Source organism: Artemia franciscana, chromosome 5 (assembly GCF_032884065.1).
Source record: "Artemia franciscana chromosome 5, ASM3288406v1, whole genome shotgun sequence".
NCBI classification, from domain to species: Eukaryota; Metazoa; Arthropoda; class Branchiopoda; order Anostraca; family Artemiidae; genus Artemia; species Artemia franciscana.
In genome coordinates this window covers 30,059,605-30,073,705 of record NC_088867.1, presented here as the reverse complement: position 1 = coordinate 30,073,705, position 14,101 = coordinate 30,059,605, and the positions used below count along the sequence as shown (strand labels likewise).

Below are 14,101 nucleotides of genomic sequence, written 5' to 3'. Positions count from 1 at the left end.
TCACTCTTAAGCCATAATTTTTTCCAACATTTCTTCTAGTTTCGTCGTATGATTTTTATTGGAATCTTTGTTTTACTAGAGTCACTCTCTTCATTGATGTAAATACTTCTGAAGTATGCAACAATTGATAATAATGTATAACTAAATCATTCGTCCGATTCAATAGGACAAACTTGAATACAAAGCAATTACTCTTCTCTCTCGCAGCTATCATTTGCTGTTTTCTTCCAACTGACAATATTGTATCTATACCTTTGTATATATATATATATATATATATATATATATATATATATATATATATATATATATATATATATATATATATGTATCTTGTATCTATATATATGTATATTGTATCTATACCTGCAAAATGACCACATCTTTGAGCTTATCTATTAAAGCTGCATTAGCAATAAAATTTGGGGATGCTTTAGAATAATTTTCAAAGCACCCCCAAGGGAGTATATTCATACCAATGGTATTGATACGGGTGCATTGGGAACGACCTAGACCTCCCCCGCCCCGTAAAAACAAAAATCACGAATAATATCTTCAGATATCTTCGGTATATCATTAATATTGCTTAAAACTGTAAACGTAATAATTTTAAACACAAACTTGCTTTATTCAAATGGCAAGTGTCCGCAACACCCAGCCAATCATGAGTCTGATAACAATGATTTGATGTTGTGCCACGAGAGACAATTTCTCGTATTATTGTCACAATCAGGATTAGTGGGTTATCTATGCTCACAAGAAAGCATAGGTTTTTTTCATGAAACTGAGGCCAAGCGAGTATGCCCCACTATCGGCCACTATATAGATTGCATAAAGAAAGCAGATTTCATTAAAAGATGACGGATTTTATAGGTAGTTTAGTAAGTTTACCCAGTTTTGTCTCAGAACTGGGGGATCAAGTCGCACTTTTGAAGTATTTTCGTCTTCTTTTTTCGGGGGGGGGGGGGGGTAGAGACTTAGAATTTTGTGTTTAGGGGAAGTATAAAGGGGGAGTATGTTTAGGGGGAAATATTTAGGGGTTATTTTTGTATAATGTTCTAGTCATTTAATTGACCATCTAGAAAAACATAGCTTGAGTTAAAAAGAAATACAGAAAACTAACACTTTAAACAGAAAAAATTAAAACTGAGTTGACATGTATCTATTAATACTTAAGCAATTCATTGCTAACCTATGGATGTTTTAATCTATAAGGAAATTATCAAGTCAAAGAAACAAGACTCCACGCTAAAAATCTGTTGTCCCATGCATTGCCTTTACCTGAAAAATTGTATTTTGGGGTAGAGTGGGGTATGGGTAGACTTTAGAACAAAAAGTGGTTCTGTGCTTCAAAGCAAATGAAAACCATGAAGGATATGCCTGAGTCACATTATAGTCACACATGTCGATAAATTTCCGCGCCAATAGTTCTATGCTGTGGTTATTATATTGAGTTGGGCATTTTTTCCACTTTCAAGCATCATCTTTATGAATAGATAATCTTTTGAACCAACGAAAAGTTAGAACACCAGTTTTCCAACCAATATACTGAATCTGACAAAAACTAAAAAGACTAAAAACACATCAATAGTAATATACGATTTTCAAGTCATTATTTTGCCATTTCAATTGTCCGCTTTTGTAGCACAACCATTACGACAAAATCAAAGAGGAACATATACTGTTCCCAAATTTTATTTATTTATTTTATTACAGGTCTGACTACGTACCTGTGACATGCAATGTCAGAGTAGACAAATCCGATCCCTTTTCATTTTCCACCGTCAGAGAAAAAAATCGAGAATCTGTTTGTTCCGTCCTCTGAATTCGCAGTCGTGCTTCATAGCAATTGGCCCGCTTTGACTGCAAAAATATAGTTTTCTGTTTTACGGAAAGATTCATTAGTCATATCATTAAGCAAACTTTTCAGTAAAGACTTGTTTCTTGACAAAGTTTATCTCGCCCTCTTAGACACGGACAAATTCTGCCTTCAAAGCTGATAGCAAAACTATTTTGAAATACAAAACCGTCAAAGAACAAACCGTCTAATGATAGCGTACAAGATTATATAAGTGACAAGTATTTCTTTGGGACTTTAGAGCATTTCTCCCTAAAGCCTGGCACATAAGGTGAGCCGTATCTAGGGTGAAGGGTTTAGGGTGTTTGACCCCACCCACCCGAAATGTTTGTCCGACTCGCAAAAGCGTAACAATAATGAAGAAAAATAAATTTTTGATGCATTTTTAAAAGTTGTTCTATAAGCCCCAGCTCGGAAAAATATCCCCCCCCCCAAACAAAATCCTGGCTACATCCTTACGCACAGATGGTACTTTAAAGCTAGTTGTTTTATATTATTGTTTTATAAAATGAAGCCAAATTTAAGACAATATTCTTTGACAAGTAAAGAGTGAAAATGTTACTGTCTAAAATGTGAAAAAATGTGAAAGACCTTCTATTTCTAGGGGTTTACCACGATGAGTATTAGTGACTGGTAACTAGAGCAAATAGATATATCATCGCTGTCAGGTCTAAAGGTTTTATTCTAAATTTTCAGACTCCTGACATAATTTCCAAAAACTGTTTGCTTGGCTCGTCTCAAAGGGGGATCAGCAGGTTAGTCTAGAGCAGGGGATCTGTCTGACTGAAGATTCATCAACAAACTCCCAATTAATATAATTTAAACCATGAGGGACATTTGCATACCACAAGTTAAAAGCTAGTTTGTGTCGGTGTCTAATTAAATAACGATTGTCATGATGTTAATTGTTAGCTTTTGAATTACATTTTTTAACTTAATTAAATTCGAATACAAAGCAGCGGCGAGAACCATCTGCTGTGGGTCGCTCATTAAAATACCATTTGAATTATGACCTTTCGGTTTTTGGTCACTTAATTTGGTAATGATCTAGAAGATAATATGTAACTTGCAATTAAAGAATAACTTAAGTATTTAAAATTATGATCAGTTTATTAGATTCAAAACTTTGATGTTAAGAGTTGATGACAGAAAAATAACAGTCAAAGGAGAAAACAAACCGACAATGAACTGATACTGAAGAACAAGAAGAGAAAAAAAGGATCTTAAAATAATAACAGGCTTAAATTAAACTAAAATACGAAACGAGTGCTACAACCCTGTTACAAAACATGCTTATTCTACAAAATAATAAGTTTTTTATTAAAAAATAGTACACAGCAACTAAAAAAGACTAGTCATAAAAAAGTTGATGATTAAGATACAAAGGAGAGTTTTATAAGGCAAGAGTAATCAGATTGCTAAAAATTAGGACATCTATATAACCATCAACAAGAGTGGTATTTAAAAACTAATGAAATTAGGAAAAGAATTGTTGAACTTATTCAGCTTTAGGGTAAAGAGCAGGGAATAGAATGGTTTCAACACTTTTTGTATATATATATATATATATATATATATATATATATATATATATATATATATATATATATATATATATATATGTATGTATTATATATATATATATATATATATATATATATATATATATATATATATATATATATATATATATATATATATATAGGATACCTTCTGTTAGTTTTGAAATTTAATCTCATTCTTTAGTGTTTCTGTGAGGAACCCTGAACCCAAAAATATGTTTCCTAAATTAAGGCTCTAACTGAACTTTCTCAAACTTGTGACCTATCTAGATCATTTGTTTGGGTAAGAAAATCCCAGGGGCCAATTAAAAAAAAAAAATATGGAGCCCCTATCCAGAAAAAAATTAGAAATAAATATGTACACAGTTGCTCGTTTAAAGATACAAGTCAGTTGCAAATGGCTGCTCTTTAACTACCAGTCATCACCATGTGCGGTTTCATTGACTCTGGCTATTCAAAATATAAAAAGAAAATATTGCAAAACCAACCTTTTTTATTGGAAAGCATAGGATTCTACCCTGAGGGCCTGTTGCTTATAAATACATAAACTATTTATAGACAAAAAATACGTCTATGTCTAAGAAATAAAGGGTCAGTTCACCTTGATTATGGCTTCTGCGACATAACGACCCTGAAGGCCCGCTCCAGCTTCAAGAGTTATATGGCCCCATTGCCAGGTTATTTTACTTGGTTTCGGATTGGAGCAGAAAGCCAAACGTAATATTGCATCTTCACCTTTGGTTACAGTAACATGCTGGTCAGTGAATGGGACAAACTGTGGAGGCCCTGAAAAAAACATTAACCTCAATAAACTCATCATTTTTCACATGAAGACGTATTATAACGACCGTTAGTGGCATAGCTCCGAAAAATCTAGATTATCGTATTGGTTCTGTGATTCCCTATGGTTCTCTTCCCTTTTTATATTTTCTGCTCCCCCCCTAAGAAAAATCACACACCTTTGTCTAGCTTATGGAGCACTGGGCCGTTCTAAAGTTTCAGATATTGACTTCCCAACCAGTTAGTTCTTCTTCTTTTGTAATTTGTTTAATGGTTTATGTAATGGTGTTTGGGGGTTAAACAATACAACCCCCTCTCCCACCCAATGAAAGAAAAAACAATGCCAGAAAAAAAGTTATTCCGAAAAAGTATAGCGCTTATAACATGTTTTAATTTTTTGATCGATTTCGAAAATGATGAATACAATATTGAAACAGAAATGCTTTCAAAGATCAAATCATTTATTAAACTTTGAAATCCCCCCTTAAAATAGTCAATTTATCATCAAAGTGAAAGAAAGGTGAATGTGAATAGAAGTTTTAACATTTGCCTATATCATAATTGGCAGCAGCAATAACAGCGTTTCATTTCATTCACTATATTCTATGTCACTTCCATTCTTGCCATGGAAATAAATTACACCTTCAGAGACAGCTTTTTAGGGACCAGGAATTTAGGATGTCCCACTGGGAACCAGTAATTGGATGGCTATCCAAAAGCTTAAAAGAACATTTTTTAGTCTGTTTGTACCTTGTGTAAACCATAAGCATGGATTTTGAAATAGGTTTATAGCTTTTTCTAACCTTAATCGCACTATATGACCTTTAAATTGAAAATGTTTTATCCATGCAAAAGTAAATAATTTCTCCGAACTAAGTAACCGAAATTGGTTTCTTGAAATTCTGTTGGGAATGGCAAATTACTCAAGACCATATCTATCTTAAACGGAAAGCTGCATTATTAGCCAGCATTGTTTCTATAAGTTACAAATTTTACACAAATATGATAAACGGACGAACAAGGAGGGAAAGCTAATAAAACTGTCGTGGACTTTCTGCACAAAGGCTACCAAGGCAAGGTTTGGCCTGACCTCTAACATTTAAATTTGTTATCTAAAGATTAGATTGATTTAAATCTTCACTCTTATCTGGAGATTTTAATTTAATATATAAGTTATTCCGTATATGAAAGGGGCTGCCCCCTACTCAACGCCCCACTCTTTACACAAAAGTTATTTATTGTTTTAAAGAGTAGAGTTGTAAGAAAGAGTCAAACTTTAGCGTAAAGAGCGGGGCGTTGAGGAGGGGACAGACCCTTTCATATATGGAATATTTTCTGTTCGTTATAAGTTTTAAATGTCACTTCTTACCTTTAGTTAAAAAACTTGTTTTTTTTAAATTTAATTTCTGAACGTTTTTGAATTAATGCTGGTTTTGATTTTGACTCACCGTACATGAATAATTAAAATGAAATTTGCCTTTTAGTTTTTGCTTTTTTTGGCTAAATGACTTTCTCAAAGTTTTGATCTGACGATTTTGAGAAAAAGGGGAGGGGAGGGGGCCAAGTTGCCCTCCAGTTTTTTGGTTACTAAAAAGGCCACTAAAACTATTAATTTTATTTAAGAACGTCTTTATTAGTAATAAATATACGTAACTTACGAATTGACTTACGCAACGAACTTCTATATTCGTAGACTTTTATTACATATATGAGGGGGCTCGCCCTCTTGTCAATACCCCGCTCTTTACACTAAAGTTCGAATTATGTTCCAATTCTTTAAGAAAGAACCCTGAATCACAAAGGCCGTTTAATTAGAATAAATAGCTCTTTTGAAATTGCTAAAAATACTTTAGCACAAAGAGCGTTTATTGAGGAGGGCGCGAACCCCCTTATATACATAATAATTTCTGTTCGTTTTAAGTTTAATACTGCTCCTTATTTTCAGTTGAAAAAACTTGTTTTTTATTTAATTTCTCGTTGTTTTCTTAAATAATGCTTTAAAATGCTTCATGGAAACTCTCTTCCCCAATGATAAATTCCTCCGTGGAAAGATCCTCCCACGCAAACCTCCCCCCAAGGCCACCAGAAAAAATCCAACTGAAATTATCTGTATATTTCCCAATGCTCAATACTATATGTAAACAATGGGCAAAGTTCATAACTTGCAGCCCTCCCCACGGGGACTGCGGGGGATTAAGTCGCCCTCAAAGACATAGTTATCGGATTTTTCGACTATACTGAACAAAATGGCATTCTCAAATTTTGATCCGGTGACTTTGGGGAAAAATGAGCGTGGGAGGGGGCCTAGTTGCCCTCCAATTTTAGGTCACTCAAAAACAGCACTAGAATGTTTAACTCCCGTTAGAATGAGCCCTCTCGCGACATTCTAGGACCACTGGGTCGATATAGTCACCCCCGGGGAAAAAAGCAAACATATAAACACGCATCCGTGATCTTCCTTCAGGCAAAAAATACAAAATTCTACATTTTTACAGATATAAGGTGTTAAGTTGCTTATAGTTTATTATTATTATTATTATTATTATAAGCTATTGAGCCCGGTCACTCCCTACTACAATTCGTTATCACGAACTGTTTGAGTTGCAGCTGTCCTCTAACAAAAAAAAAATTCCATGCTCCCCCTACCACCCTCTCTTGAATTGGAATCCTAAATTATGTTTAACTACGATTTTTGGCTCTCAGCACAAGAGCCAGGCTCTTGTGCTGAAATTCATGTGTTTGAGCTTATTCGATGCAATAAAGGACAAAATAACAGCAGAAAGGCGGTAGATAGAAACAAGAATTCCACTTCAATTCCTATTCTTTCCTTTTAATACTATTCATGTTGCTATAAGAACATTATTATGGTAGCACGCTTTATAAGTAATCACACTGAAAATAGAAAAGAAAATCCATAGACAACTGTGTACCTGAAGAGTAGATAAAAGCGAAGGAAAAACTCTTTCTCTTTCTACAGTATTTTTTCCTCCAAAAAGGATTGAGGATTTTTTCCTCCAAAAAGGAGTGTCATTCTTCCAACCACATTAGAACCCCCAGTTCAATAAGATATTGGCATGTCTTTGAAAAAACTAATAAATCTTAGTGAATAGGTCCCTTGGGTACACGGAATTTCTTAAGGCTGATGCACAAAACTTGGGAAATTAATTTTAAGCTTAGCGACCAGAAAAGATGTAATGTGTAAGGAATTCCTTTTACAGAAAATTGCTTTAAAGAAACTTATGTGTATATAAAATCCATTCCTGAATGAAAAAGGGAAGATCAAGGTGATGAAATAGTTTCTCCGATTTCTGTCAGCAGAGTTTTGAGTCTTCTCTTAAGGAATTTGATTTTTTGTTACATATATTATGTCTACAATTCAAGCATTCTGAAAGTAAAAGCGATCTCTTCATTCCCAAGAATTTCTTTCAAGTCATATTAATTTTGACACCCATTGGATGAATTGCTTTTGTTTTAAGTTGGTTGTTATATTCTCATGGTTTCGCGCATTAAATAAATTAAATAACCTTGTTTTGATTTTAGCACCATGATTTGTATTGCTAGAAATAAGAATAAGATGTCAGCAGCTTTGGCAGTGGGGGGCACGCTTTTTGGGCCGCGTCTTTCCCTGAGCTCCTGGGATTTTTATTATGCTATTGGCATTAATTGTTTTAAAAGCAATTGCGGCTCCTCTGAAAGGGCTTTAAACTTGCCTTCCGGGGATTACTTCTCCAGGATATATCTCCACGTGTCAACTGATCAATGGGTAAAGCTTTTGATTTAAAAAAATGGGTGGCTACAAGTATCTTAATGAATGCAAAGAGTAATGGCGAGATTATGACTAGTTGCTATTATTGCTCAGAAAGTAAAGTTAATTCAAAAATCTTGCTCAGTACACTTGATATACGTCTACAGCTCTAGGAAAAACTAATTCATAGAACACCTGTTTATATATCTATATATATAAAAATAAGTTGTCTGTGTGTGGATCTGTGGATCAGGTGACGTCATGTTTGTCCGCATATGACGTCTGAATTATTTCACACTAATACAAAAGAAGAAAAAAACTAAAAAAGGTAAAAACTACAAAAAAAACTAAAAAGAAAAAAAAACTAAAAAAGCTAAAAAACTAAAAAAAACTAAAAAAAGGTAAAAATCTAATAACTAAAAAAAACTGAAAAAAATAAAAAAAAGGCAAAAACTACAAAAAGGTAAAAAACTAAAAAAAACTAAAAACTAAAAAAGAAAAAAACTAAAAAAAAGGAAGAAACTGAAAAATAAAAGAGAAAAAGAAAACTAAAAAAATATGAATAAATATATATAAAAATAAGTTGTTTGTGGGTTATGTCTGTCTGTCTGTCTGTCGAGTGACGTCGTGTTTGTCCGCATATGACGTCTGAATTATTTCACACTAATACAAAAGAAGAAAAAAAAACTAAAAAAGGTAAAAACTACAAAAAAAAACTAAAAAGAAAAAAAAACTAAAAAAGCTAAAAAACTAAAAAAAACTAAAAAAAGGTAAAAAACTAAAAACTAAAAAAAAAAACTGAAAAAACTAAAAAAAGGCAAAAACTAAAAAAAAACTAAAAACTAATAAAAAAACTAAAAAAGCTAAAAAACTAAAAAAACTAAAAAAACTAAAAAAAGGTAAAAAACAAAAAAAAACTAAAAACTAAAAAAGAAAAAACTAAAAAAAAAGGAAAAAACGGAAAAATAAGAGAAAAAGAAAACTAAAAAAATATTAATAAATATAAAAAATATAAATATAAATATAATATAAATTAGCAATCAACAAAGCACCGAGACACAAATGACGACCGGGACACAGGGAGTATAGATGACGACCAGGACATAAGTAAAAAAAAAAAACTAAAAAAACTAAAAAAATTGTAAAAACTACAAAAAAACTAAAAACTAATAAAAAAACTAAAAAATCTAAAAATCTAAATAAACTAAAAAAGAAAAAAAAGAAAAAAGGAAAAAAATAAAGGAGAAAAACAAAACTAAAAAACGAATGTATATACAGACCGGGACACCGGGATACAAATGACGACCGGGACACAGGGAATATAAATGACGACCGGGACACAGGGACACAACTACAATGGGGACGCCGGGGGGCACAGGGGGATATAAATGACGACCGGGACACCGGGACACAAGGAATATAAATGACGCCCGGGACACTCAAAGAGAAATCACAGACTGGAACACCGGGACACAAATGACGACCGGGACACAGGGAATATAAATGACGACCGGGACACAGGGACATAACTACAAAGGGGACGCCGGGGTGCACAGGGGGATATATAAATGACGATGGCGACTCAGGGAATGGTCGATTAGCAATCACCATCAACAAAGCTCAAGGGCAATCATTAGAATCATGAGGTATAGATCTGAATACGGATTGTTTTCCCATGGACCATTATATGTTGCATGTTCAAGAGTCGGTAAACCTGACAATCTATTTATATGCACAGACAATTGGACAGCAAAGAATGTTGTATATTCGCAAGTTTTACGTAGTTAAAAACATATATATATATATATATATATATATATATATATATATATATATATATATATATATATATATATATATATATATATATATATATATATATATATATATATATATATATCTATCTATATTCACAGGTGGGACATAGGGACACAACTACAATGGCGCGTAACTAATATGGCGCGTAACGACTTACGCGCGCGGGGGGGCTTGGGGGGGGCGCGAAGCGCCCCCACCAACTAGGTGTTGGGGTGGCGCGAAGCGCCACCCCAACAGCTAGTATATATATATATATATAAATAATATATATATATATATATATATATATATATATATATATATATATATATATATATATATATATATATATATATATATATATACACATATATATATATATATATATATATATATATATATATATATATATATATATATATATATATATATATATATATATATATACATATATATTATTTATATATTTGAAAGTGAGAACAAAGAATTGCGTGCTTAGAAGACATTTTAAAGCCGATCGAGTATCAGAACGAATTAAAAATGAAACTAAAGAAGAAACAATTGTACGGTTAGCAGACAAGTGACAGAGAGAATCATAAAGAGCCAAAAATGAAACTGAAGGAGAAGGAAATATTAGGCTAGAAGAACAACACCGTATCACCGAGTTACTCGTGATAATTGTCATGTCACGGCATATAATTCTTATATCCTCAAAAAATTTCAAGGTCGAATATGTTAGCAGTATAGGTCCGATACAGTATTTATATAAATATATCTACAAAGGAGATGGTTGCGCTTCAATAACGATTGTTAAAAATCAACAGTGTTTGGCTTACAATGAAGCAGACAACTATGTGGAAGGACGCTGCATTACATCAACTGAGACATGTTAACAACTTTTTAGTTACGATTATGCAAAAAAAAAGATAGATGTCGTTCAAGGTTTAAATATTCGTTCACCGGGACACTACCAAATGCAAGATATCAGCCAATTCAAGAAAATTTGGTAAATTTTGGACAACATGGCTCCATATTGGAAGCGTATTTTCGACAACACAAGGCGTTGAAACAAATGAAAGACCAGGAACTTCTGTGTTATTGGGAATAGCCCTAATACATTTAATGGGCTGGAAAAACGAGTATATGGGAACCAAGAATCCGTCCATTGCGTGTCATTGGTCGAATTTAACACCTAAATTTTTGTAGCTCATCCAGATTGATTCTATTTGCGATCATTTCTCTGTCTTGTGAAGAATACAACAAGTTTTGAAGATCTCAAAACTGTTAATAACATTCTTTATGCCACATACATACAAGCATGCCTAGCACATGGTCTTGAATTCGACGATAAATAGTGGTTTGATGCCCTAACAAAAATTGGCAATAATACGAATACTCTTAGCACAGATTCTCGTTTTCAGAATCCAAAGATTCTCGAATCTAAAAGATCTTTGGGAAAGATTCAAAAATCAGTTGCGAGGGCTTTTATTCGGCAAGCAATACGAATTAATATATTTGGAAATACTACAATTGAGCGTGATTATCGCATTATTGCATTCAAATTAAGTACGATGGCAATAGAAGATCGAAATTTTACTTTTTGGGCATGGAACAATACAGAATGGACAACACTGACACTGTGTATATGATCAAAACCTGTATTTTCTAAATTCTAGTGAGGTCAGCTGCTACTGTAGATAGTATGTAGCGGCTTCTGCAAGGAAAACAACTCGAAATTGTAGATAACATTTTACAAGTTGTCAATAATTCTGATTATGTTGGAAAAACATGTGTTTTCATAGACGGGCAATACCTGTAAAAACTTGTTTATAAAACCTTGCCATCAAAATCGTGAGGCAAGAATCGTAAAGTAAAACGTATACAGGAATATACAGGCTGTATACAGGCTTATACAGGAATAGAATCGACTGTATTGCCATTTGGACTAACATCACACAAGACCTTTGGCTTGAAAGTTCTGCTTTCTTTAGATTCCATTTCCAGCATAAGACCTGGTTTAAATAAAGCTTTAGAATTGGCTCAAGTGGAAGTTTTCCCATTTGACGAAACACCAATGTTATCCAAGTATGGCTTACATAATACGGGTCAATTGTTGCATTCGATTGCAAATCCAAACTTGCCATTTGCTGGCATTTTAGTTGCTGGAGGTAATTCTCGACAGTGTTCACTAGTTCAACTCCGAAGCAAACCCAGTCAAACACTTCAATTGTCAATAAAAAGTCATCTTTGTAAGCATTTCAAGCATATTTCCTTAGAAAGAAATATGCGGGTCCATCCTGAATAGGAAGATTTTGCAAAGTACATCGGATGGACTTTGCATTCCCCGGGTATAGGATGGAGTCCATCGGCTCCATAAGACCTATGGAGCCGATGGACTCCATCCTATAACCGGGGAATGGAAATCTTCCCAAAAATAACTTTAATGAAATCGAACTACCGGATAATATATTTTCCAGTGGTAATTTAAATGATGTATTTGAAGAATGTCTGTCAAGTCAAAATTTCAATTCGTTATTTTAGCTTCGCTCAACAAAGAAGTTAGCAAAATAAATACGAAAATTATCGATCGCCTGTAAAAGAGAAAGGAGGAATTGGCCAAAGGTCAACTTGGATGTACTTTTAATATATCTATTGTAAAGAGTTTCTGAAATAAAACGCATGCGGGTGGGCGAATATTTTTTAATTGAAGGAAAAATTACCACCGATTATGTTCTTTTTATTAAAAACTGTTTCTTTTAAAGAATATTTTTAAGTGCGTGATATGCTAAATTTTCAGGAAATCTCTTGTTCAAGTTAGTATCAGTTAAATGAATTAACTATAATGAAGATATATTTGACGCAAGTTCTAGAAGGCAAAATGGAATGCAGGAATACTTTAAATGGAATACAAAATGGTTATTCAAATATCTCAGGCATAATTTGGCTTCATTAATTTTGCTCTATAAGCATGGTATTTGAATTTGTAGTATTTGTTAAGCCTCTGACAAAGACTAAGCTTCATCAATATGGTTCTTCAAATATCCTTTGACGGCTAAACTCCAAAGTTTTATTGCCGTTCCAATTCAGAGACTGTAATAGCAGATCATTAACATTTAAATAAGCATGTTTAAATTTTAGTTTTGGACATAACGTCAATCAAGAAATTAACTTTTACTAATGGATATCTTTCTTCGTATAGGCCAAGGATGTCCCACTTTTATTGACTGTTTGAGATTAAACTTTACTGAATAAAGCTTAGCATAGACTGAAACTTATCATATTGTAGTCCTAATTAAGACTATGAGTTCCTATATATATATATATATATATATATATATATATATATATATATATATATATATATATATATATATATATATATATATATATATATATATATATATATAAGACACAATAAGCCTTATATATATTTATATAAAACATAAAACACAATAAGCCATTAATTGAACCAGAGCTCAGCCTAAATACATATTAAACAAAAAAACAAGATATTTTTAAATAAAAGTTAAAATTTAAATTTAAATCTAAACGAACAGATATTTGCTGTCCCAATTCTTTAAAAACGACTGCTAAAACACAATGGCCACTAAATATGAAAAAGGAGTAATTTTGAAGCACTAAAAAGCTTTAGCATAAGAGTGGTGGGTTCAGAAGGGGAATGCCCTGTAATTTCTATTTGTTTTAAGTTTTAACATCGCTCATTACCCTCTTTTTAAGAACTTCTCTAATTAACTTAATTTAACTTTAATGTAATTAATTTGACTTAACTTTTTCAATTTAAAATCTATTTAATTCTCCATAGAGCAGATGAATCATTAGAAGGTCATCAAATAAATAAATGGGTATTATTTAACTACTTATTTTTTGTAGGTATCAGGGATACCTACTAAATATAAAGTAGGTATAGGTACTTATTTTTTGGGTAGGCCCAGGGACGGATCTGCGACCGCGCGACATTACTGCCTCCGAAACTGGGAAGCTCAATATGTAGTTTTCAATAATTTTGATTCGATTGGCTATCTCAGAACTTTTACTTGATAGCTTATTTGATATTTTGGGCCAAAATTGTTTTGTGCCGCAAAATGGCAAAAAAACATTACTTTGCTTTTGCACAATATTTGTTCTACCTAAAAAAAAAGAACTTATAAGTTCCGCCCAAATGAGTCTTTTGCCAATATTCTAGGACCCTTAGTTTGATTCGATCACCCCTGGGGGGGGGGCTAAGCAAACAAACAAATAAGCACACTTGTGTTGTCTTTCTTTTCAGGAAAAATGCATAATTCTGCATTTTTGAAGAGCTTGAAAACTGTGAAGCACGAATTTCTGATATGCTTAATT

At 32.8% G+C, this 14,101-nt stretch overlaps 1 protein-coding gene across 3 annotated transcripts in view; it reads right to left on the bottom strand.

Annotated features, from left to right (window-relative positions):
• Positions 1-14,101, bottom strand: part of LOC136027241 (kin of IRRE-like protein 2) — a 202,852-nt gene that overhangs the window by 15,199 nt on the left and 173,552 nt on the right. For all 3 annotated transcript variants that reach the window (XM_065704307.1, XM_065704305.1, XM_065704306.1), the window contains 2 exons: positions 4,022-4,206; positions 1,731-1,863 (listed from right to left, as the gene is read on the bottom strand). In XM_065704307.1, coding sequence (XP_065560379.1) covers positions 1,731-1,863; positions 4,022-4,206 — 318 coding nt within the window. The remainder of the gene's footprint in view (positions 1-1,730; positions 1,864-4,021; positions 4,207-14,101) is intronic.